Source organism: Pempheris klunzingeri, chromosome 17, assembly GCF_042242105.1.
Source record: "Pempheris klunzingeri isolate RE-2024b chromosome 17, fPemKlu1.hap1, whole genome shotgun sequence".
NCBI lineage: Eukaryota > Metazoa > Chordata > Actinopteri > Acropomatiformes > Pempheridae > Pempheris > Pempheris klunzingeri.
In genome coordinates this window covers 8,475,976-8,498,947 of record NC_092028.1, presented here as the reverse complement: position 1 = coordinate 8,498,947, position 22,972 = coordinate 8,475,976, and the positions used below count along the sequence as shown (strand labels likewise).

At 39.6% G+C, this 22,972-nt stretch overlaps 1 protein-coding gene and 1 pseudogene across 2 annotated transcripts; both read right to left on the bottom strand.

Moving 5' to 3' along the window:
* Window positions 1-6,547: 6,547 nt before the first annotated feature.
* On the bottom strand, window positions 6,548-7,507 carry LOC139217295 (protein jagunal homolog 1-B-like; annotated as a pseudogene).
* Window positions 7,508-11,692: 4,185 nt separating this feature from the next.
* Window positions 11,693-22,679, bottom strand: tnnt1 (troponin T type 1 (skeletal, slow)). 2 transcript variants are annotated; one of them, XM_070847932.1, is made up of 13 exons: window positions 22,605-22,679; window positions 22,412-22,507; window positions 22,125-22,142; window positions 19,805-19,825; window positions 19,263-19,284; window positions 19,079-19,139; window positions 14,868-14,984; window positions 13,586-13,663; window positions 13,310-13,423; window positions 13,098-13,207; window positions 12,556-12,646; window positions 12,076-12,116; window positions 11,693-11,955 (listed from the first exon to the last, which is right to left on the bottom strand). In XM_070847932.1, the coding sequence occupies exons 1-13, from the start codon at window positions 22,660-22,662 to the stop codon at window positions 11,910-11,912; spliced, it is 873 nt and encodes a 290-aa protein (XP_070704033.1). In that variant the 5' UTR covers window positions 22,663-22,679; the 3' UTR covers window positions 11,693-11,909. The 2 variants fall into 2 exon arrangements, with proteins under 2 accessions (XP_070704033.1, XP_070704034.1); XM_070847933.1 differs by lacking the exon at window positions 19,805-19,825.
* Between the last annotated feature and the right edge of the window lie 293 nt (window positions 22,680-22,972).

Genomic DNA, 22,972 nt, shown 5'->3' with positions numbered 1-22,972 from the left:
TAATTACTTCATGCAATCGTTACATTTTTGTTTAAAAAGCATTTACAGTGTCTCTGAAAAAACCCATTCTGTGCGGTGCCTAATATGTCCATACATAAGAATTAAACATTGTTCAATCTGATAATTTTCATGGCCAATGATTACTTAAAAGTCAATTGAAACGTACCCACCAGAATGTCTGAATGCAAAAACAACTTTTTCATTTAGACACTAAAACTCTCAAGCCAAACACATCAACCTATTAGGTTTTTGAAGCAGTGGACACTTTAAAAAATAGAACACAATGAAATTAATGAGAATAACAAAGATATTCATAGTTTTAAAGGATGGGACCTTATACATACAGTATATATATATAATGAATATTTTGATTTGAAATGTCCAATATCAGTTTAAGCCTACTGGTGGTCCTGTAAGTACTTTGGATAAAAGCACCCACAGTGGGTTTGCTCCTGTGTCATGCTGCTGTTTCTGCCAGGATTCTGCGTGTTGCATAATGAAATTTTAGCTCAAGTTCCGAACACCCCAAAATCAGGACGATGACTGCTGTCGTTATCTGGGTCACAGCAGATTTAGGCTGGGCAGCTGCCAAAAACTTAGATCAGTGAGTCAGAAACCTGCTCAGGTTGTCAGGTTGGTGTAAGAATACATGTCGCTGTCTAGAGAGTCTCCTGGTTAATAGTTTGGGAAGCAAAAAAAAAAAAGCTAAAAAAGACTCAAACAATAGCAGAAACTAATATTTTTATCCATACATGGCTCTGTGGCTCTCAGTGCTGGTCTGTTGGTGTGCCCTCTTTTTTTGTAGAGAGCTGTGGTCCCCAGAGAATCCTGCTGACTAAAGTGATTCCCTGACTTTTCCTCTTGCACCACCATGGTGCTTGCCTTCATGCCACACCTTGACAACTATTTGATTGGTTTCCACAGAATGAGCTGTAATCACTTTTATTATTAACTTAGGTTTTGCCTTGAGTACGTAGTGCTTAATGCCACTTTGCAAATATTAGCATGCTACCGCTCTAACCAAAGATGGTGAAGATGGTCAACATTATAACTGCTAAAAATCACAATGTTCCAATTGTTTTTTGTGAGCATATTGCCATACTAGCATTAGCTTTTAGCACATTGTCTCCAGAGGCCAAATAATGGGAAACAACCTTTTCTGTGACCATAAGGCAGGCTAGAAAGAAGAGACAGAGTCAGTGCAATATCAGACAAACCAGTATTTGGCAGTTTTGCTATGTGTTTAACTGTTTGGTTTAGAGCTGAGTAGTCAGTCAACCAACCCAACCAATTTAACCAGTTTAACCAATCAATCAACAGAGGCAAAAGGTAACTATTTTTGATAATCTGTTAATCGTCAAAATTTCACTGAGTCCAGGTCCTCAAATAGCAATATTTTCCAGTTTTCTTGGTGTTCTATGGGGGTAATCTGAATGTCTGGTTTTGGACTGCTATTAGAACAAAAAAGACATCTTAATACATCAAACTGGGTTCTGGGAATTTGTGATTTTGCTCTGATATTTCATGGACCAAACCATTAATCAATTAATCAAGCATAAATGTATACGAGGCCTCGTTGCTTCCAATATTTCAGATTGTCATTGTAGTCTGGGTTAAATCTAAACCCGATCTTGCATTGTTTTGCATGTTAAAGGCTCTCCGGTCTGATCTGCATGCGGACAGATTGGAGGTGAACAGCCGGTGGTGGGATTTTATCTAAAAGCTCACAGCTATGAACTAAACCTGAGGCCCCATTAGGCTTCTGAAACTGTGCCTGAGTACTGTAGGTGTTTGCATGCACACGGGCATTTGAAATATTAAAAGCCAAGCCATTGTATTTTAGCAGTGTGGCAGCGAAAGGGACCATAATGAACACAAACTACACTAATATTTACATCGTAGCCTGCAGAGGGCCTGACAGACAATATTCCACGAACTAATAGAAGAACAGGGTTTATTTTTGATGGCCAACTGAAATGAAGAAAGAATTTTATTCCTTCTCTTTTTTAGTGTATTTTAATATTGTAACTGTGGTTTAGAATTTCTGCTGTTTTGTTTTTAATTTGTAAAGTTGTATTTGTGTATGAAAGGTACTGTATAAATATAGTTATTTTAGTTATTTCTATTGTCATTAGCATTGATTTTGAACTGTTTTTGCAGAAATAACGCTAATTTGACCATCTGGTGGGTTAAAGAAATAGTTAGACATCTTGGGAAAAGCAAAGACTCCAGGAAGTATCGGTGGTGGGCCAGCTACATATACAGACATGCATCAATCCTCTCATTTAACGCTCAGCAAGAAAGACAATAAACATGTTTTACAACATGTCAAACTTTTCCCGTAAGCTGTCATTTCTTTGCAGATGATCTGAGAAACAAAATTCTGCACTGGCAGGGTTGACTTGACTTGCACTGGTTTATTCCACTTCCCACAGAAACCTTGACTGTGGCATTTGTTCTCTGTTTCCATAAACATGTCTGTGCCTGATATTCATATTTTTACGCTTTTATAATCCTCATCAGGCAAAAGATCACTTGTTAACGGCCTTTTACTGTTTGTTGTAAATCTCCAGCTGTGTGCAAAAAGCCACAAGAGCCAAGAAACTGAATTGCAGAGCCCATGCGGCGCATTCAAACGATCATCCAGTGTTGATACAAGCTCGTCCTGCTCGTCCTCCCAACATCAAGCTACAGGACGCAAATGTTATAACGCCAGACACAATGTTAGAAACTTCATATAGGCAGTCAGGGTAAACATTGGTGTTGTGGAGGTGCATTGCAGGTGATTGCACGTGAACACACACTCTGCAAATAGACATGCATTAGCCTCCCATAATCCACTTAAACTAATCTTTCCCAGATTTGGAAAACATCTCCCATTATGTATAAAATCAAATGTGTCTCTTGTGGAGGAACTTTCCCAGTGAAGTGCATTCGTCAAATGACAGAGAATGTGATAAAAAAAGAAACCCTGAAGTAAGAAATCCAATAAATTAACATTAACCCTGTGCTGCCTGTTACTATAGCTGCTTCTTAACAGATTTAGTACATGAATACATGTAAAAAGACAAAGGAAGGGAAATAAACTGCTGCTGAAATTAGTCATTAATGGAGCTACAGGAGTCTCATAATCAAGTCATTTTCAACTAAAGCACCAAGCATTTGCAGTTTCTATCTTATTAAACACAATGGTTTGCTTGTGTTTCTCTTTTCTCTTGTCACTAATGACAAAAAACTATGAAAACAGAATATAACTCACCCTATTTAGTATCACTCCCTCTCGGTTCTTTGGCTTTTATTTGAAATTCTTTGCATGCAAATGTGCTCTCGACAAATCCACCACCACTGACTGATGAGAAGTCGTTGCACGCAACTCCCTCTCTGTCTCCCCCTCCCCCTCCCCCTTCTGTGTTAATCTCCACTATATCTCTCACTGCCAACTACTTACTGTCCACCTCCGCTACAAAATAGTCAATCTTTAAGAGCCAATCCATTGAGCGCAGTGACTTTAAATCCTATTCCTTTAAAAATCATTGAAGAACTTTTACTGTTTTCTGATACAACTTTTTGTCACATAAAGGTGACAGATACAACTGACCAGGGGTGACTGGAGAGAGTCGCTCTGCAGGCTTCAGCACCCTGGACAGTGATGGGTCCATTCAGCACCCTGGACAGCAACCAATCCAACACAGCTGTCATTCATAGGGAACCCTCATCCTGCCACAGCTGGTTTGAAGGTCAAGTAAAGGGTCATGACCTTACTCTTAGATTCTTTCACTTGTTAGTGCCATAACATAGTTGAAGAGACTTTTCTATGCTTTGCAGACTGTAAAGCCCCTTGAGGCAAACTGATCTGGGGTGACGGGTTGTGTAAATAAAATTAGACTTGTAGCGGAAAGTAAATTACATTAACTCAGAAATGTACATTTTCTGCCATTTTATACTTCTGCACCACAGTTCAGAGACCAGTAGTCTACTTTCTACTCAACCACATCTGTTATCATTGTTAATCCACATTATCAAATATAAGTAAATGCATGATCAGCAAGAGAATAAAAACTACACTTCCGGTTATCACCTTCAAAGTAAGTAGATTAATTATAGCAGGGATGTGTACTGTGATAAGAACAGAAAGTAGAAATATATATACTAAGAAGTGCAATATAGTCTGTAAATACAATGGCTCTTGAAAGGAACCTTTTTACAGCTGACATGTTCTAGCATTTTTTAGATTTGTCTTCTGTCCTGTGACTTATGTCCTCAAACATATAATGATATTTGGGTCAATCATTGTGCTCTTTCATTTGTTTCTACTTCTGGTGTTGTATTTGACATGTCCCCTAATACTCTGTAATTGATTTTTGTTAATTGAACTGTGATTTTTTTTTTTTAATACTTATGTTTGTTATGCCATGTAATTCATATAATTCTGTTCTTTTAGTCTGGTTTATATCAGTTGTTTGCCACAGCAGCGACAATGCTCTCAGTGCAAGTGTATTAAATAAATAAATAGGAAGCACATGTACCATTCTGAAAAAGAAAAACGCGTCACAGCAGACCTTTACTTTGAAGACAAAGCTCCTCGTTTCCGGCGGTATTGTGGTGTTTTGACGCAGCGAGGCGTGGGGAAGGCAGGAGCAGACTGCTGGGCTTTGAAATGGGGAGTCTGAAAACGGGCATGGGGGGTGTCGGGCTTGCAGGCGGCGAATAAAACAGAATAAAGCGGAATTAAAACCTTGGAAGAAGAGCCGAGGGTGAAACACTGGTGTCACCATCGCCGCAGCTGCAGGGATGCGGGAGAAGATTTAGAAAAGTTTGCGCCATGACACAGGAGGTGTGACAGTTTGGTGAAAGGGCTCCACCATGTGGATGAAACCGGCATTGCATTTCACATGAGGGCCCAATGACCTGCTGTTGTGAAGAAAGCTGGTTAAAATCAGGTTCTTATAATCTAAGGAAGCATTGCTTTAGAAATAATAGTCATAATACAGAAATACAGATAATGATAATATAGAAGTAGGCTAATAGAATCAGCTAAATGTACTTCAACAATCCAAGTAAAAGTATTTATTCTGCAGGAAGATGACCCCGTGACATATATGTAATGTATGATATTATTATACTATTAGCACTGATACATCAGTGTGTAACTAGATATTACTGTATTACTGTTGTTGCTGTTGGGGGGATAAAAGTGAAAATAAGTAAGAGAAAGTTATTCCACACACACATAAATTCTTATAATTATAATACACTGTTGCCCATAAAGTTGGAATAATTGTTCAGTACCCCCAATTTTGTTAAAGCCTGAATACACAGTTTGCAAAGGTTAATTGTGGTTTAAGTTTCACTGTGATATGTATATATGATATATGAGTTTGATCAATAAAGTTGAGAAGATATTCACTTTATTTATCAAGAATAAATCACATTGTCACAATCATTTCATGAGAAGAGGTAAAAAACATTTTATTCCAACTTTATGGGCAACAGTGTATAATACTGAGCCTCAAATTGTATTTTGTACACTCATCGTGCTTTCCAATGTAAATCTTAACGTGAAAAGATTAAGATGATAATGAAATTATTTGAAGAGGTTTCAATATTCCACATTTTGTATTTGTGTTTAAATATCAATCTTGTTTGTTTGAAGGGTATGAAAATGTTATGGAACATAACACGTTAGACTTTGTATTTGGAATTAATATAGATTACAGCAAACCACAACTTTTATTGTGGAATACATACTGTGCTGATACTTTTAACATGTTAACTGTACATGAGGGGGTGACAAAAAAATTGTAAAAAATCTAATAATAAAGTGTCTTTTCAGAGTGAAATACAGAACTTCATGTTTGTCTTAACTGATCTGAATGTTTAAAATGATCAATGTAAGTGTATGTCAAACTACAGGCCACTTGCAAAACAGCTGGACCCAACATCCATCTTTCAGAGAGATTATTTCTGCTTAGTCAGCTTTGACATTTTAACTCCTGTGACTCCCATTTCCCTCTGCTTACAGGGAGTGTTTTTACCTCACACAGCCGGGTGAGAAAAGTGGTAACTGAATTAGGAGCTTTAGAACCACTAAAATGCAAAATAGCAATAGTTTGCTAGATGTAGCAAACTTATTTAAATATAAATTATGACTGACCAACAATCCTGTTGAATTTGCAGATGTATTACAGTTGTCTTCCAGCTCCCTCTGGTCTGTTTACAATGTCAGTGCCTGAATCACACTATACAGGCAGACAAACAGTTTACTGATGAAAAATGTGATGATGAACGCCAGGAGGATTAACGTACAGTGTGATGGCAGCAATCACGCCAGTCCAGCAGTCCACAGGCTGAATTTCTCCAAAAACACGAACAATGAGATGATCACTGTCGTATATATAAATATAGAAAAAAATGCAGAGGCCCGACCACATGTCTTGTCTCTTGGTCTAGACTGGCTCAATCAGTTCAATGACGCACCTCAGCTCTAACATCCTTTATCCAAATGGACCAACAAACTGACACAGAAGATCTCAGAGCTCAGCGTGCTTCATTTCTTCTTATCCTGCGTGCTGGTGAACCACTGGTCCAGCAGCTTCTTGCTGAAGTAGATCTGCCAGGCGTGCACCTGCACGATCACCAGGTACACGACGGACACGGCAGAGAAGCCACAGGGAACATCTCCATGCAGCCATAGATCAGCGGGGCCACGCAGAAGAGCTCCGCGCTGATCGTGGAAATGACCAGTTAGCTGATGTTGTTGCAGGGCAACGCCGAGAAGCAGAAGACAGTGGGAATGATGCTCAGGAGGTAGGGGAGCTCCCACTGGTACGGGGAGGCTACTACCCTGTGAGACACCAGGCTCAGCTGGCTCACTGTCACCTGAGAAAGGAGAGACATCACAGCTAGATCAGCTGTTCCACCGTTTTTCTGGTCTGAACCAGCTTTTAAAGGTCTGCCATTACCTGAGCGGCCATCAGCACCCAGATCAGAAGATGGACTGTGTTGAGTTTACGGATTTCAGACTTTAAGGCGACGCTGTGCCAAATGAGACAGACGGGTACAGTCACAAAGGGATGATTGAACACATTAATGTGTTGATTATAAATTTACTCATTTAAAAGAATCAGCTGTTACTTAATATCAATTCTAAAACTGATTATTGAAATGATGTCAGATTTTTAAGTAAAACCTCATTTTACCTCATATTTTCATGAAATGCAGCAAACCGGAATACATCCAATAAAAACAGGCAAAGGGTCCAAGTTGGCCCCTCATGTGTGAACTGACTCTTGAATCAGCTACAGAATTAAAGCTGAGTTACAGACAAATATTTCACTTTTAGATCTCAAGGTATTTTATAGGGGTTAAGACAGAGTTGGGATCCATGGTTCTTATGTGTGTTACCGTGTCAAACTATTAAAGTAACCTACCTCATCTGATAGTGTGAGACAACCCGCTCTCTGTGCTGAAAGTCACTGCCATGTGTGCCTGCTGCTCGAGAAGCCATAGCTGATATCTGAAAATGAGACAATTGTAACACAAGAGTGAACTCAAAGAGACGTTCAAGATTCTGACAAATATACTGCAAGTAGATGACCTTGCACGTACTTATTGTAGCCTCTGTTGTAAGAATAACTAACAGAGCCACAGAAGGCACAAATAAGTGAATGAACAGTCTCGCTACACATGTAACACGACCATTACAAGCTTCACAGCTGCAGCAGTAGCCTTACTGTTACTGCTATGCAGTGCATCCACCTCATCCATTTCTAGCGTTGCTAAGTTAGCGTGTTTAGCAAGTGTTTTAATAATACCTTCCAGGAAGTATGACATCTCAAACTCTGATTGGTCAGACCCTCCGACAGGAAGTACAACACCTGAAACTCTGATTGGTCAGTCTCCCTGTCTCCCACATACACACACGCAGTTCACATCCACCTCAAGAAAATGTAAAATTGCAAATGCAACTACCATTTAAAAAGCATGGGTTACAAATCTTTTGATGTGAAATTATTACTTAACTTAAAACATTCTCTGCACACCTTTGAGATGATATATTTACTGTAGACAAAATGTACAATCATGCCATTTGTGTCACCTATTTGCTACAAAACATCAAAATGATTGTGAAAGTAAGTTCTAAAGGGTTGGTGTCAGTTGTAAGCAGCACATAAATTTAGTTGAAATTGTGATGGTGATGAAAATCAAGTCAAGACCTTTATTAACCCTTGTATGGTGTTCGGGTTTGTGGGACCTGATTTAATCCGCTTTCATGTTCTTTATCAAAAGAAAAATTTAACGATTAATCATTTTTTCAAACTCAGACTCATCAAATTGAGCCAAGGCCAACGAGTCTGAGTTAGAAAAAATAATTAATCGTATCATTTTTCTCTTGATAAAAAAATTAAAACGGGTCCCACAGACCCAAACACCATACAAGGGTTAAACCAATATCTGACCAATCATGGCGACAAAGACAAAAATTCACATACTTTAGGCACAGCAGCTTCCCATTTAATGCTGTGCACCATTGTCCAAAATAAAGAAAAACAGGGAAAAGGAAATAAAACGATTGCACATCCACAAAGTACAAAATAAAAAAAGAAAGACACATGGTGGCATGAATGGGTAGAAGCATATCTATGAATATTTGTGTTATTTTTTGCCACATAAGGTGTATGTTGTGTTCTGCATTTTGGAATGAATTCCGTCATTTGGTGTCAACGCACAGAAATGAACACAATCCCAAGTAATCAGTAGTCAAACAAATAAATTAGAGAGAATACTGACAAAACCTTTGGAATAATTCATATTTAGTACAAACAAAACAAGACAAATCAAATGGTCAAACTGTTGAGAACTCTCTGTTCTCCATTGAGATATGGTATGAAATTGGATTTGTCTATTTTACAGTCAGATGAATGTGTACAAATTTGTATTAAGATTGTGTTGTATCAAACAGCTGCATTTTCAAAATCACATAAAAAGACTAACAATAACTTAATGACTGTATGATGAGCCCTAAATACATATCCCATTATGTACGGACGGCTGGAAGTAAATGCATCGTACAATGAAACCAATATGTACCCAGTATACAGTATACAACTGTAAAGAACAAAAATCGAATGTAATTCTGCTACACAAAGCCCCATTGTTCCAGGAATCATTCAAGCCACGTCATAAACACTGATATATTGTATGTTGATGGACATAAGAATAAATGCACAATGTAAACATACAAGAATTATGACAACTGAGATATCTGGTAGTATTATTTGACCTCTGCTCTCCAGAAATCTCACAAGGATCTTTGCTTCTTACATATCACTGCCAATGACCACATGTATTAATACAATGTTCATAGTCTGCACATTATCACACAACTTTCTGAGACTCCACTGATGTATGTAAATAGAGATGTGATGTATGTAATGGAAAGAATAATTCAATGATGTTGCTACTATATATAAAGCTATTATTCTTCCACCACTCATTTTTAACCCGTTCACTTGACCTACATTGTACCTTTGAGACTGCTTTTACCATAAATATGGTAACATTTACCATTCATTACTATCACCTTTCCTTGTACACATTTCTTAGATTGGCTACAATAAATATCCAGAACATGTGGAGTGGACATATGGACCAGCATAAAGTCCTGCAGCCTGGTCAGATGGCAGCTGCACATGCACAGAGTCTCCTTGTCATAACGGGAGTACAGCGTGATCCAGCAAGCCCTTTTTGTACTCATCACATGTGTACATTACTGGCTCAGTAATCTTCATCAGGGCCACCCACACATCACCTCCTTTGCAGTGGGCATGGTAAGCAAAATAGTAGATCCCTGGTACGCTACAGGTGAAAATGCCAGTTTGTGGATTGTAGTCCTGGTTGCCGTTGTGCAAGAGTTTGTCAAAGATGACAGGAGACAGGAGAGCCCACAGGAGGGAAGGGATCTGCGAGGTGTTGCCACGGTGACAGCGTTTGACAAAACCTCAAGAGCTTCATAACTTTGTATCATCCACGTCTTGGGAATGTTTGGACCAAATTTGAGGTGGCTGTGGTTAACCTGCTGAGAGAGAGACGTCTGAGAATAAAACATGCACTTCCTCCCGCCACTAGGTGGCGCTATGACTAGTTCAAAATTAGCACGTGTATGTCTTAAGAGCCGGACAGTCATCAAACAGTATAAATGTGGTGAAGATAGGACCTTGTAGAGTGGAGTTACTGCACTTTTAATGCTCATGTGAAGGAACATTTTCCATCGCGTCACCATGGAAACGCCTTTTGATGAAAACTCACAGTTTTCACTACGGACCAACATCAACGTCTTGAGGCTTTCCTGACCAAATTTGAAGTGGATCTGATTAACTGGCTGGTCTTGAGACATCATAGCGTAAAACATAGCAGTTCCTGTCGCCACCAGGTGGCGCTATGACTGAGAATGGATATTGACATGTAGACGTCTTCAGGGCGGGACTTTTATCAAACATGTCAAGTTTGGTGCTGATTGGATCATGTAGAGTCTAATTATTAACAACTTCATGCTTCATGGCGAGACACTGAAGTTTGCCAGCTCGTTAATGTCTTTTCTACCAGCTGACCAAGTTTGAAGTGCATCGCCTCAACCCCCTTCAACTAGTTCTTTCATTTATGACCCCTGAAAATTGCCAAAAATGTACGGAAAATCCAATATGGCCCAACTTCCTGTTGGGTTTAGGTCATCGCTCCAAGAGACTTTTTTGTACATCTTGAAGAGATATATGAACCCACCAAATTTTGTACATGTACATAAAACACAGTTCCGGGGCTTGAAATTAGGGGGCGCTATGGAGCCATTTTGCCTCGCCCATTTACAAGACACATAAAATATGTAATTTTTCACCACGACTGATGCGTGTGCAAAGTTTCATGAGTCTTTGTGTATGTTTAGGCCCTCAAACTTGCAATTTATTTCAGATGCATTTCCTTGCATTTCAATAGGGTCCTCGCACCGTTTGGTGCTCGGGCCCTAATTATTACTGCAGCAGGGGTAAAACAACATCCACAGACATGCTCCAGACAGGATTCAAATCAGTAAGCAGTGTGTAGAATTTTAAAATCACCCCACCTCTCTGAAGCAAAGCCAGTCCAAAGGGGACTATGTTGGTTGTTTCCTCTCAGTAAGGTCATCGAGTGAAAAATCTTTAAAGCAACTTTATAAGTAACTGAGAATCTCTAACTGTGGGAAACTTCTATGTGCCATTACCCTGCAAACAGGGCAACACAGTGGTGCAGAGGTCAGCACGGTTGTCTCACAGCAAGAAAGTTCAAGGTTTGGACCGGCTATGTGGATAGCTGGCAATGATTAACAATGATTAAGACATGTAACTAAAGGCATGTAACACAAACAAGACGACAAGACATCTAACCAAACTTTTTGTCAATGTGTGACAGCCTGAAACTTCTCTCTTTAGCACATGATTGAAGGCGTCGACCCTTTTTCTTCAAGAGCACTGGCTTGTCTTGTAGAATCGTAGTCACTACAGCATAAAATTCAAGGCAGTTGTCAGCTGACTGCAGTTTGAGCTCCCGAATCTAAACCAGAGAACAGCGACTAAAAACAGACCAATGAGCGATCTTGATTTAGTTGATGTGTTTTCTAAGTCCACAACTTCAGATAAAAATGGAAAAGTGACAAAATCAATTCCAAACAGAGTGCTTTTTGTTTTATTATCAATACATTTTTTTTATCAAGAACCATTCAATATCTTTAACACACACACAGGAAAGGCCTACAGAGCACATCTGGCACTAGATGACCCAATAGAAGAAACGTAGGCTTCCTCCATTCCTGCCCCGCCTCCCCCTTTTTGTTATCAGTGTGTTTTGATTTTCCCTTTTTTTTCTCCATTTTTTCATCCTTACTTCCAGCGACCGCCAACCTTCCCTTTGCCATGGCCCTTTTTACTGTAGGGGGGAGAGGGGAGGAGGGAGGAGGAAGGATGTAAGAGGGATTGTGGAATCAGACGAAGGGCAAATCTTGAGTTAAATTCTATATTATGTGTATTATAGTATGAAACAACTCACAATTTCTGAGCATGTTGGATTCTGTTCAGCAGCACGATGATCTGCAGGAGGCAAACAAAAGAACAAAAGAATTAAACAATCATGAAACATGTACCAACAGGGTGTAACTACAGTGTATATACTAGATCATTACATACAGATCGATACATAGAAGCAACTGATTATTTTCATGATCGATTCATTTCCCTTTTGCTTTTTTCAAAATGTATATAATCAATAGAATATCAGAAAAAGTTCCCATAGCCCAAGGTGACATCTTCAAATTGCTTGTTTTCTCTGTTTTCACAAAAACCAAAGATCCTCAAAGTATCCAGCAAAAGTTTGACATTTTTGCCTGATAAAATACTTGATTACTAATCGATCAATCATCAAGATTTCTGTCGGTGAACTCTCTCTCGCTGATCAGACGGACTCCAGCTTGTCTCGTCTTGCCAATTTTTGAATTTCTCTTTGAATTTCTGTTTGCAATTACAGCGGCACCTCATATTTCTGGTGCTTCATGCGCTCCATGTAGTCGAACTTCTCAGACTCCAGCTCGTAGATACAGTTCCACATCTCCTGGGCTCGTTGCCTGGGAAACGCAAAGACAAAATATTTTTACTGTGTTTGGCCTTTTGAACTGGCTCCATGTAATTACAATGATAATGATGGCCGATGATGATAATTTTGTAGTTTGGCAGAAATGTTGGTAGTTTTGTACTAGTTAGCGTCTTACCTTAAAACAAACAAAGATATTTTACTTCATTTTCATAGGATTCGGCTGTAACTGAGGTTTTCCACACTGTTTAATCCAAGCCTGCCATCTCTGCTTTTGCATTTTTTTGACTTTGGCTAAGCTAAAAACACATTCCTATAAACTTTAAGGATCTCACCATTTCGCTATTTTTCCCTTGTTCTGGAAGTTTTCAGCACTAAAACAAAGTGTGATCTCAGCAAGACTTCTGAAAGCTTGACAGACCTCTTGTGCCTGGTAATGGTTTCAGGGAGGGGAATTAGCAAAGGGCCATTTGTAGAAGACTTACTTGAGCGCGTCCTCCCTCAAATTGTCAGTGCTCAGCGGCTGCCGTCTTTCAAGCAGGGTCTTCCTTTTGATCTCTCTTCCTGTCAGACGCTTGCCCTTCCTCAACTCAGCCTGGGACAGAACGTAAACAGTCCACAGTCATCCTCTGTATCATCATCTCCTCCTCATCACTGTTACCATACTCTCTACACAGAGTAACAGTAGTTGTCTGACCTTGGCCAGAAAGCCTCCAAAGTTGGCACCCATGCCAGACAGCACTTTTTTCTTCTTGGCATCATCATCAGCTTTCTTCTTGGCTTCCTCTTCCTCTTTTCTGTGACGTTCCTCCTGATGAAAACATAGACACAGTACTTTTTATCATTTTTGCAACATACTAGGCCAGTCCTTGAGATATGACTTACAAAGCCTGTTACAAAATAGAGTAAAGTAATACTATGGAGATTGCGTAATTAATTTGTACATTCATGTGTGAGTATGAGTGTGTGTTACCGCAATCCTGTTCTGCCTGTCCTTCTCCTTCTCTGCTCTAACCCTCTGGATCTCAGCTCTCTCTGACCGACGACCCTCCTGATGGAAAGCAAAGAAGCCGTAACAAGTTTTAATGCAATCAAACATCAAGCAGCATTTGTCTGAAAAATAGTGAAATCAAATTAGAGAGGAGACTTTAGTATCTCTCTCTCTCTCTCTCGCTCGTGATATGTTTTATTCCTTAGATCCTTACATCCTCCCTCACATTCACACCGTGTGTCAGTAGTGGAAGAAGTATTCAGATCCTTAAGAACATGACCCAGCATGCTAGTTTTACACAACGTAAGCACTATGTAAAGCACTGTAAGCACCGTCAATACCAACAATGACACCATTCTCATTAATCACTTTCATGCAAGTGTTGGTATCTCAGGGAAAGCTCTGGAGTGTTTTGTGTCATATTTGTCAAATAGAAGCTTTGTGCTCTCTATGGGTTACTATGTGTCATCCACTCCGCTACTGTATGGGATGCCCCAGGGGTCAGACCTTGGTCCTATTCTTTTCTCTGTTTATATGTTTCCATTCGGCCAAATATTCAGTTGCTTTGGTTGTATATTCTAAAACTGCTTCACAGATAACACCTAGCTTTATTTTTAAGTAAAACCCTGAAAATATTACAGATTCCATGTTTCAGTGTATTAGCCCACATGCCACCTTTGTCAAACCATACTCTAGGGATCTTTGGTGTCATATTTGACCGGAACAGTCAGGCCTGTTTTTTTAGGATGGCTTTTCTATAATTTAAGGGCAAAGAAAAGACTGAAAGGGAGACTGCAATAAACACCTCATAGACTCATAGACACTGGATAAGTGGGAATTGACCCCAATTATATACAACGTTTGTAAGGATTACAAGTCATTTGATTCTCATCGATGCATTATGATTGTCATCATAGGTTTTGTACATAATGACTTCCTCTGTGATATACAGTAAGTAATTACCACAGATGTCGGTTAAAGTTAGTGGAGTAAGGAGTTAAGAAGTAAAATAATTGTGAAGTAGAAGCACAAAGAAACATAAAATAGAAATACTCAAGTACTTATACTGTATATTGTAGTTGATGAAATGTACTTAGTAACTTCCTAATATTGGTATAAAGATACATTCAGAACTTAAAACTGCAGTAAACCCATGTTCTCCTATTGCTGGGCAATTTGTGTTTCCATTGTATCAGGTGTTTGGTTTCATGTTTCCACACTTGCTGATCTTGCTAAAAAGTTGTTAGGATTTTCGTGAACTTACGATTCGCTCTTTGAGGCCAATAAGTTCTTCCTCATCCTTCTTCCTCTGCTCAAAGTGGACGTCAATCAGAGTATGCAGCTCCAGTAAGTCTTTCTCCATGCGCTTTCTGTGGATGTCCTGGTGGAACAAGTATTCAGACCTTCATTATGTCGAACTTAAAGAGTTACGGAACAAGCACAGTCGAAAATATTAGGATGAGATCGACTGAAATCCATATGCAGCTGCTCTGATTAATTTCTTCTTGGATATACATGATACTAGCAATAATGATGCATGTCGTTAAACCTGCTTCTTTTTTATAGGGATGCTAAGGTTTGCACCCTTGAAATTATCATTAAACTTAGGAGCAGTTAAGTAACCAGCATCAAGTGAGCATAACACTGTGAAGGAGGGGTTTTAAAAACAGCTAAAATCATCTATGATCAAACTTCTTTGATCTTTTATGGTCTCTGGCAGCTGCTTGTTGGACCAAATGAAGAAAAAAGATGTGCCTCAAAAGAGGTATCAAAAACTACTCCCTATTCTTGACAAACAAAATGGAAATGGAAACCTCTAGGAAAACTACTCCTGGCTGGACAAACAAGCAGCATTTCAGTCCTCTGCGTATTCAAATGCAACTATGAACTTCTGACAAGAAGCTGTTTATTTTCCGTCGGGTACTGGTGATTGGCTGTGACAGGAATATATAATTTGTGTGTTGTCGTCATAGCAATAATAGTTTAGGTTTTGCTTTTGGACCATGTGTTTGTGTTAGTGTGTTTTCATCTGTCTGTCCGAGGCTGATCTTGCATACTACTGCACCGATGAGCCTTATATTGTGCACATTTTTGCCTGTATTCTGAATAATCTCTAGTGGTTGCAGTGATTCACAATATTTAAAAAACTACTTAATTGACAGTTTTATACTGTCATTGATTGCTGACTCGTCACTCCTTTGGTAGGGGCCACAAGTCATCAACAACTGCTTCAGTTTGTAATCACACAGCAAAAGGCATTCAGGCAATCGGCTAGGCTAAAAACAAGCCTTACCCAGTCTGTTATAAGCCACATTTTGGCAACATAGAAAAGTTTGGCCTCATTTTGAACCGGTGTATATGCAGATCAACTCCATACCAGATGTGTTATGGTCCACTAAAGTTACACATGATACGATATGAATAAATCCATCTTTCTGTTAATCTTAGCTACCATCATGACTGTAAAGGAGCTGGTGTTAACAGGCAGTGGTGGGCCGTCAGGGCCAGCAAGGCCTTCTCTGCTGGCCTAAACTCAGAATCACTGATCTACGTTTTAATATTTTCCCATTAATCTTTTTAGATTATTCCTAATAGTCTATGCTCTTCATTTCATAGCGTGTCTCTGTGTCTCTGGGCTGGGGTGCTTCCAGCAGTGTATGTCTATATTAGAGCTTTTATCCAATCATATTTCAGCCATCATGTGTTGCCAGGGTCAAAGAAATCTGCCCTGAGGCCTTCAGAATCAAAAGTGCAGGCGCCCATAGCTTAAAATACATCGCAATGAAACTGTTGCTTTAACCAATCAGATTTCGAGTTGGTGACCCCAGGGCCTTCTAGCAGGCGTACGATGACGTTAGTATTTTCATGTCCTCTGATTGGCTGGTCAGAGAGCTTAGCCAAAGCTAGCGATTCTTATCTGTAGCGACCTGCACAAGCTAAAACTTTATCATAATCATAAGTATTAATAGCAGTTTTTTTTAACCCACAATGGCTGACGGAGGAGAAGATGTTCATTTGGTCGCAGATCTACTTAGAAATCCATTTTCAAGACAGACTTTCCAAGAAAAGCTGGACATTTTGAGGAAATGCTGGCCCATCCCGAAGCTAGCGAGCCTGTCCCAGCCGGGAAAAGGGTTTGTCCGCCACTTTCAGGTCAGCAACTTCGAGCGATACCTTTGGCTTACAGTCTCAGAGGAGCAAATTGTATTGCTGGGAATGCCTGGTATTGAACTGAACTGAACGACTCTGTGTTTGGAGCAGAGTCGGTGGTTAGAGTGGTGCACAGCAGCGCAGCTGTGGCTGCAGTGTTGAATTCTTTTAATTGGGTTTTTTGCTTTAGTGATGACATTCATTCTCCAGCATGAGATACCGTCTGCGATGCAACGTCCTGTTATACTGGCTTTCTGTATTGATGGTTTCTATAGCCGTGGCGTCATGATGATGGTATTAAGAGGTGGTTTGATTCAAGTAGGATGCCACTGAAGGCCCAGGTGTAAAATGAACGGCCCGCCACTTACGTTAACAGGTAATGTGTTGAAATCTGTTCCGCCATAGTGTTTTCTGTAGCAGTGCCCTCCACAGTTGCGGTTAGGCATAGCTGAGATCACCTGGCTTTGCACTCTGGTGAATGCACGTTTCTGGTTTGTTCTAGAGGCAGTTGGTTAATCAAAAGTGGTCCAAGAAGCAATCCCTGTAGAACCCCGTGTTTGACCTTAGAACAGGAACATACAGTTGCAAGAACCCTTTCTGCATAAATTGGTCATAAAATATGTTCTGATCTTCATCTAAGTCACATCACTAGACAAACACAGTCTGCTTAAATTAATACCGCACAAAGAATTATACGTTTTCATGTTTTTATTGAACACAACATGTAAACATTCACAGTGCAGGGTGGAAAAAGTATGTGAACCTTTGGATTTAATAACTGGTCGACCCTCCTTTGGCAGCAATAACCTCAACCAAACGTTTCCTGTAGTTGCAGATCAGACCTGCACAACGGTCAGGAGGAATTTTGGACCATTCCTCTGTACAAAACTGTTTCAGTTCAGCAATATTCTTGGGATGTCTGGTATGAATCGCTCTCTTGAGGTCATGCCACAGCATCTCAATCGGGTTGAGGTCAGGACTCTGACTGGGCCACTCCAGAAGGCGTATTTTCTTCTGTTGAAGCCATTCTGTTGTTGATTTACTTCTATGCTTTGGGTCGTTGTCCTGTTGCATCACCATCCTCTGTTGAGCTTCAGTTGGCGGACAGATGGTCTTAAGTTTTCCTGCAAAATGTCTTGATAAACTTGGGAATTCATTTTTCCTTCGATGACAGCAATCCGTCCAGGCCCTGAGGCAGCAAAGCAGCCCCAAACCATGATGCCCCCTCCACCATATTTCACAGTTGGGATGAGGTTTTGATGTTGGTGTGCTGTGCATTTTTTTCTCCACACATAGCATTATCTGTTCCTTCCAAACAACTCAATTTTGGTTTCACTTCAAACGTGCAGCAATGTTTTTTTTGGACAGCAATGGCTTCCTCCGTGGTGTCCTCCCATGAAATCCATTCTTGTTTAATGTTTTACTTATTGTAGATTAGTCAACAATAATGTTAGCATGTGCCAGAGATTTCTGTAAGTCTTTAGCTGACACTCTAGGATTCTTCACCTCATTGAGCATTCTGCGCTGTGCTCTCACAGTCATCTTTACAGGACGACCACACCTAGGGAGAGTAGCAACAGTGCTGAACTTTCTCCATTTGTAGACAGTCTGTCTTACTGTGGACACATGGACATCAAGGCTTTTAGAGATACTTTTGTAACCCTTTCCAGCTTCATGCAAGTCAACAATTCTTGATCGTAGATCTTCTGAGAGCTCTTTTGTGCGAGGCACGGTTCACATCAGGCAATGCCTCTTGAGAACAGCAAACTCAAAACTGGTGTGTGTTTTTTATAGGGCAGGGCAGCTTTAACCAACACATCCAATCTCATCACATTGATTGGACTCCAGGTTGGCTGACTCCTGGCTCCAATTAGCTCTTGGAGAAGCCATTAGCCTAGGGGTTCACATACTTTTTCAACCCTGCACTGTGAATGTTTACATGTTGTGTTCAATAAAAACATGAAAACTTATAATTTTTTGTGCGGTTTTAGTTTAAGCAGACTGTGTTTGTCTAGTCAGGTGACTTAGATGAAGATCAGAACATATTTTATGACCAATTTATGCAGAAATCCAAGTAATCCCAAAGGGTTCACATACTTTTTCTTGCAACTGTATGTTATAATATAACACTTTGTGTTCTACCACCCAGATATGAGCAGAACCAGACAAGGTAGTGGAACAGAAGCCAATCTTGAGATAACAGTTGACTGACTTTTTCAAGCTACAACATGAAAGGCTGTGGGTCCCAGATGATTTATGATGCATTTGCAATGTCAAACAAAGAAAATGACACTGATCTGGTTTACTCCTTTTTTCATAACTTACATCAAAATCCACCCTCTCCCCCTCAGGAATCTTTGGAGGGGCAAGTTGAGGTACCATAGGCCTAAAGAAAAGACAAAAGACAAAACGGCAGTTCATTGAAAGCTGAAAATAAGATTAGGGTCATATGACATTTTGGATAGAGAAAAACTATTGCAACCAAACATGTTAAATAGGGAGAACATACTTGGGTTTAGGGCGTTCCTCCTCTGTTTATGAAAGACAGAAACAAAAGCAGAAAAAAAAAATCATCATAAGAGTGAATAAAACTGCTTGTGTGTGAAAGGACTGATTTGAAATCTGAAAGTTGTTAATAAAGTTATTGATGTGACTGAAGGCACAGCAAGCATGGGATTTAGAAAAGAAAAGTAAAATGAAACCAAAAGACATAAAGACATAACCATTTCAGGGTTAAGCTGAGCTTCTACACTGTTTAAAAAAAAACAGTAAGGGTGCTTAGAGTCTAGTAGGTAAAGCTTTTTAATTATTTAGGACTCCAAAATACTCCATAAATTATAGCTTTCAATGTATTGTTTCCCAAATGGGACCTTTCCAAGACTGTTGCTCAAACAATTGAGTCCAGTGGGATTTACAAGAGTAGATCAAATTTTAATATGTTAGATCATTAATTTGAGGTCAAATGTTTGAGGTAGCCAATGTAGTGCTGCACTTGAGGAGAAAATTGTGAGTTTTATCCTTTTAGGGAACCACACTTCTACTTTTTCTCACCTTCCTCCTGGGCGTCTTGATCTGATGGACCAGCCACGTAAAGACAGAATGAAAGATTTGGAAGGAGGGTAACAAAAATGGTGCAATGAAGGAGTCATTAATGATGTGTGAAAAGTACACATGAGGAAAGCAAGCGTCAGATAAGGTAAGGAGGAGAGAGCAAGGATGAAAGAAGGGGATGAGAAAGCAGAGGAGGGAAGGAAGGAAAGACAGTAAACGTAAAAATGTAGGAAAGAAGATGGGAAAGATGGATGGAAAGAAAGTCAAAAGGAGAATGAGATAAAGTAAGACGTGAAAATGTATAGAACCAAAGGAAGGAAGGAGGAAATTAACAGACCAGATGATTGACAGCCAAAAGTGAAAAGAAAGGAAAAACAAAGTGACAAAACAAAGATAGGGGGAAAACATGGAGGATGAGATGAAATAAGGAGGGAAGACGTGTGGAATGATCGAAAAGAAGTCCCAAGTTAATATCTGATACTGCATTGGCAGGGAGTTTAAAGAAATAGACATTTTGGAAAATCTGCTTATTCACTCAACAGAGCCGGACAGTTAGCTGAGAAGATTGATACCAATCTTACATCTGCACAATTAATGAGGCTGCCCATAGTAGCCAGTTAGCTTAACTTAGCAAAAAGACTATAAATAGGGGGTAAAAGCTTGCCTGGCTCTTTCCAAAAGTAACAAAATCCACTAACCAGCAATTCTAAAGCTCATTAAATAACACAACCTCTGGGGTGTAGCTAGCTGTTTCCCCCTCTTTCCAGCTTTTGTGCTAAGCTAACCAACTGCTGGCTGTAGCTTAATCTCTACCATTTAGACACGTAAATGGTGTCAATCCTCTCATCTAACTCTCTGCAAAAGTAAGTAAGCATTTTTCAAAAAATGTTAAACTATTGCTTTAAAACTATCATTTCCCATCATGCAATGAGAGCCACAGCATCCACTGGCACTGACATGTACCACCCATTGTGACTGTGGGGAAATGTAGTTCTGTGAACATTCATTATTACAGAATGCGCATATGAATATGCATTTTGTTCATGCAGGTTTGGGTTTTACTGATGTAAACATTTTTCTGGTAGAACTGATCGCATTGGTTGAGTTAAACCTTTATGGATGGGGCCAAAGAATCACAATCAAGACCATGGGCTTAATGTTGGCCCTGCTCACCAAGGTTTAAAACCTCAGAGAACTTCTTGTAGAACTAAAACTCACATCTGGTATGTGCATGTGTATAATTTGAATGTCAGAATACATGTGGTTGCTGCTGTAGAAATGAATATAGGTTGCACAGATTTTAAAGGTAAAACATGCTCTTAAACAGAAGCTGCATACCAACATGATATTTCTGTCACCTTGGACTGGTCACTTTTCATGTGCTAAACATGAACAAGTCTATCCAAACGTCAGCTAAAGTTGCAACTTTTCAATATCTTTAAGATCTGGATCAAATTTGTTCCATTGAAAGTAAATAGAAACAGAGCCAGGAAACATTCTACCATCTCGCAAATTGGTGCATTATCTCCAGGCTGGAGGCAAGGTCTTATACTGTATCTCTGTTGAAGTGATTTAATCCTGTTCATGAAAAAAAAAAAGAAATCTGTCCAAAAAGTACCATATCCTAATGGTCCACTGATGGTCCACATTTATAGTTGCATTAGAATAGAAAGCCTTTATTGTCATTGTACTGGGTACAGCGAGATTGAAATTGAACTGATGGTTTTGGCTATTTGGCAGCAGTGGTGCAAGTTGAAAACACAAAGCTGACATATTATAACCTTAAAATCAATCCTTTTCACAAAACACATGGTTATTTGATCCATTGTTAATTTAAAAAAAATTCGGTGCAGCTTTAAAATAACTGATTTGGGAATAAAACATGTTAGCAGACAAGATATTAGAAATATCACATTTGATTTCTGTTTTGGTTGTTTATACCTTTAAAATACCAACTGCAATAGAAGGCAATAAAAAAACTTGTTCACAACACTTACAAAAGCACAAACAGCATGTGAATGGTGATATGCAAAGGTGTGCCATATGAAAGTAACCTTAAATGTGGAGAAGTGCTGCATGAGAACTGTCTTAATTCACCATTTAGATTTGGTATCAAAATACAATGCAGGTAAAATATCTAGATTCTCAGTAGAGGTCCAGGTGACACAAAATCAGGTGCTAATATACTTCCTCTCTTCATTTGTTTAACAAATAAAAGTTACAGACATATCTAGATACAATTTTCACTGCATTGAGTTTTAGGACTAACCATAAATGGTGTCTAAAAGTGTGACTCATGATAGGCGTGCTGTCACCCTACCTTGGTACTCTTGCTGTTCTGACAGCCCGAACCAGCACAGTGTCAGCCAACAGGAAAGCAGGATAGAGGGGTGGTTGGGGAAGTTGACAGGTCAGAGTTAGTACAGTTTCACCCATAACTCAAACAGTTGTGAAGAAGAAGAGGAAGAAGGGCAAATTGCTGTGCTCTTTTTGAGCTTCTTCAGACAACGAGAAACCCTTTTCATTTGTCTTACTGTTTTATCTCCAGACTCACTATACGACAGGCAGCTGTCCTGTACGTCTGCTTTGCATTCTTCCAAACCTTACCTCCTCCATCCTCCTCTGCCTGCTCGGTTTCCTCCTCCTGCTGCTCAGGTTCGGCCTCCTGCTCCTCAGGTTCGGCCTCCTGCTCCACTTCAACCTCTGTGAGAAAGGTGACCCAGAGAAATGAGTATAGTATCATGTATCATGATGTTGGTCAAAGTGTGTGACAAATATGGACCCATCCTACTGAACTTACCCTCTGCCTGCTCCCTGGAGAGAGATGACAAACAGGAAAAGAGGAGCGTATTTATCATTTAAATCACGACTGATGCATTTACACTCAAATAATCAAATGATGGCAGACGATGAGCAGTGAGGGATGCCGCTCTACTCACTCGTACTCCTCTTCTATATCTGACATGGCTGCAATAAAGAGAAACAAATGACAGTCAAATCAGACTTCAGGTTGGTTGCACCAGTCAAACTTAAGCCTCTTTTTGATGCGCATACATGTGAAATCCCACGCAACTATGGCTATTGCCTTACAGCATCCGTTGCTAGGATACATTTAGCAGTCTCCCGCACTCTTACAAATTTGTAGCTATTCCTTTCTAATTTATTATG

Excerpts from the sequence above, each read along its gene's own strand:
- tnnt1 (XM_070847932.1), bottom strand. The coding sequence starts at position 22,662 with ATGATAAATACGCTCCTCTTTTCCTGTTTGTCATCTCTCTCCAGGGAG. Across the intron at positions 22,508-22,604 it reads CTCCAGGGAGCAGGCAGAGG|AGGTTGAAGTGGAGCAGGAG; the intron begins GTAAGTTCAGTA and ends CCTTTCTCACAG. Across the intron at positions 19,140-19,262 it reads GAGGAACGCCCTAAACCCAA|GCCTATGGTACCTCAACTTG; the intron begins GTATGTTCTCCC and ends TCTTTTCTTTAG.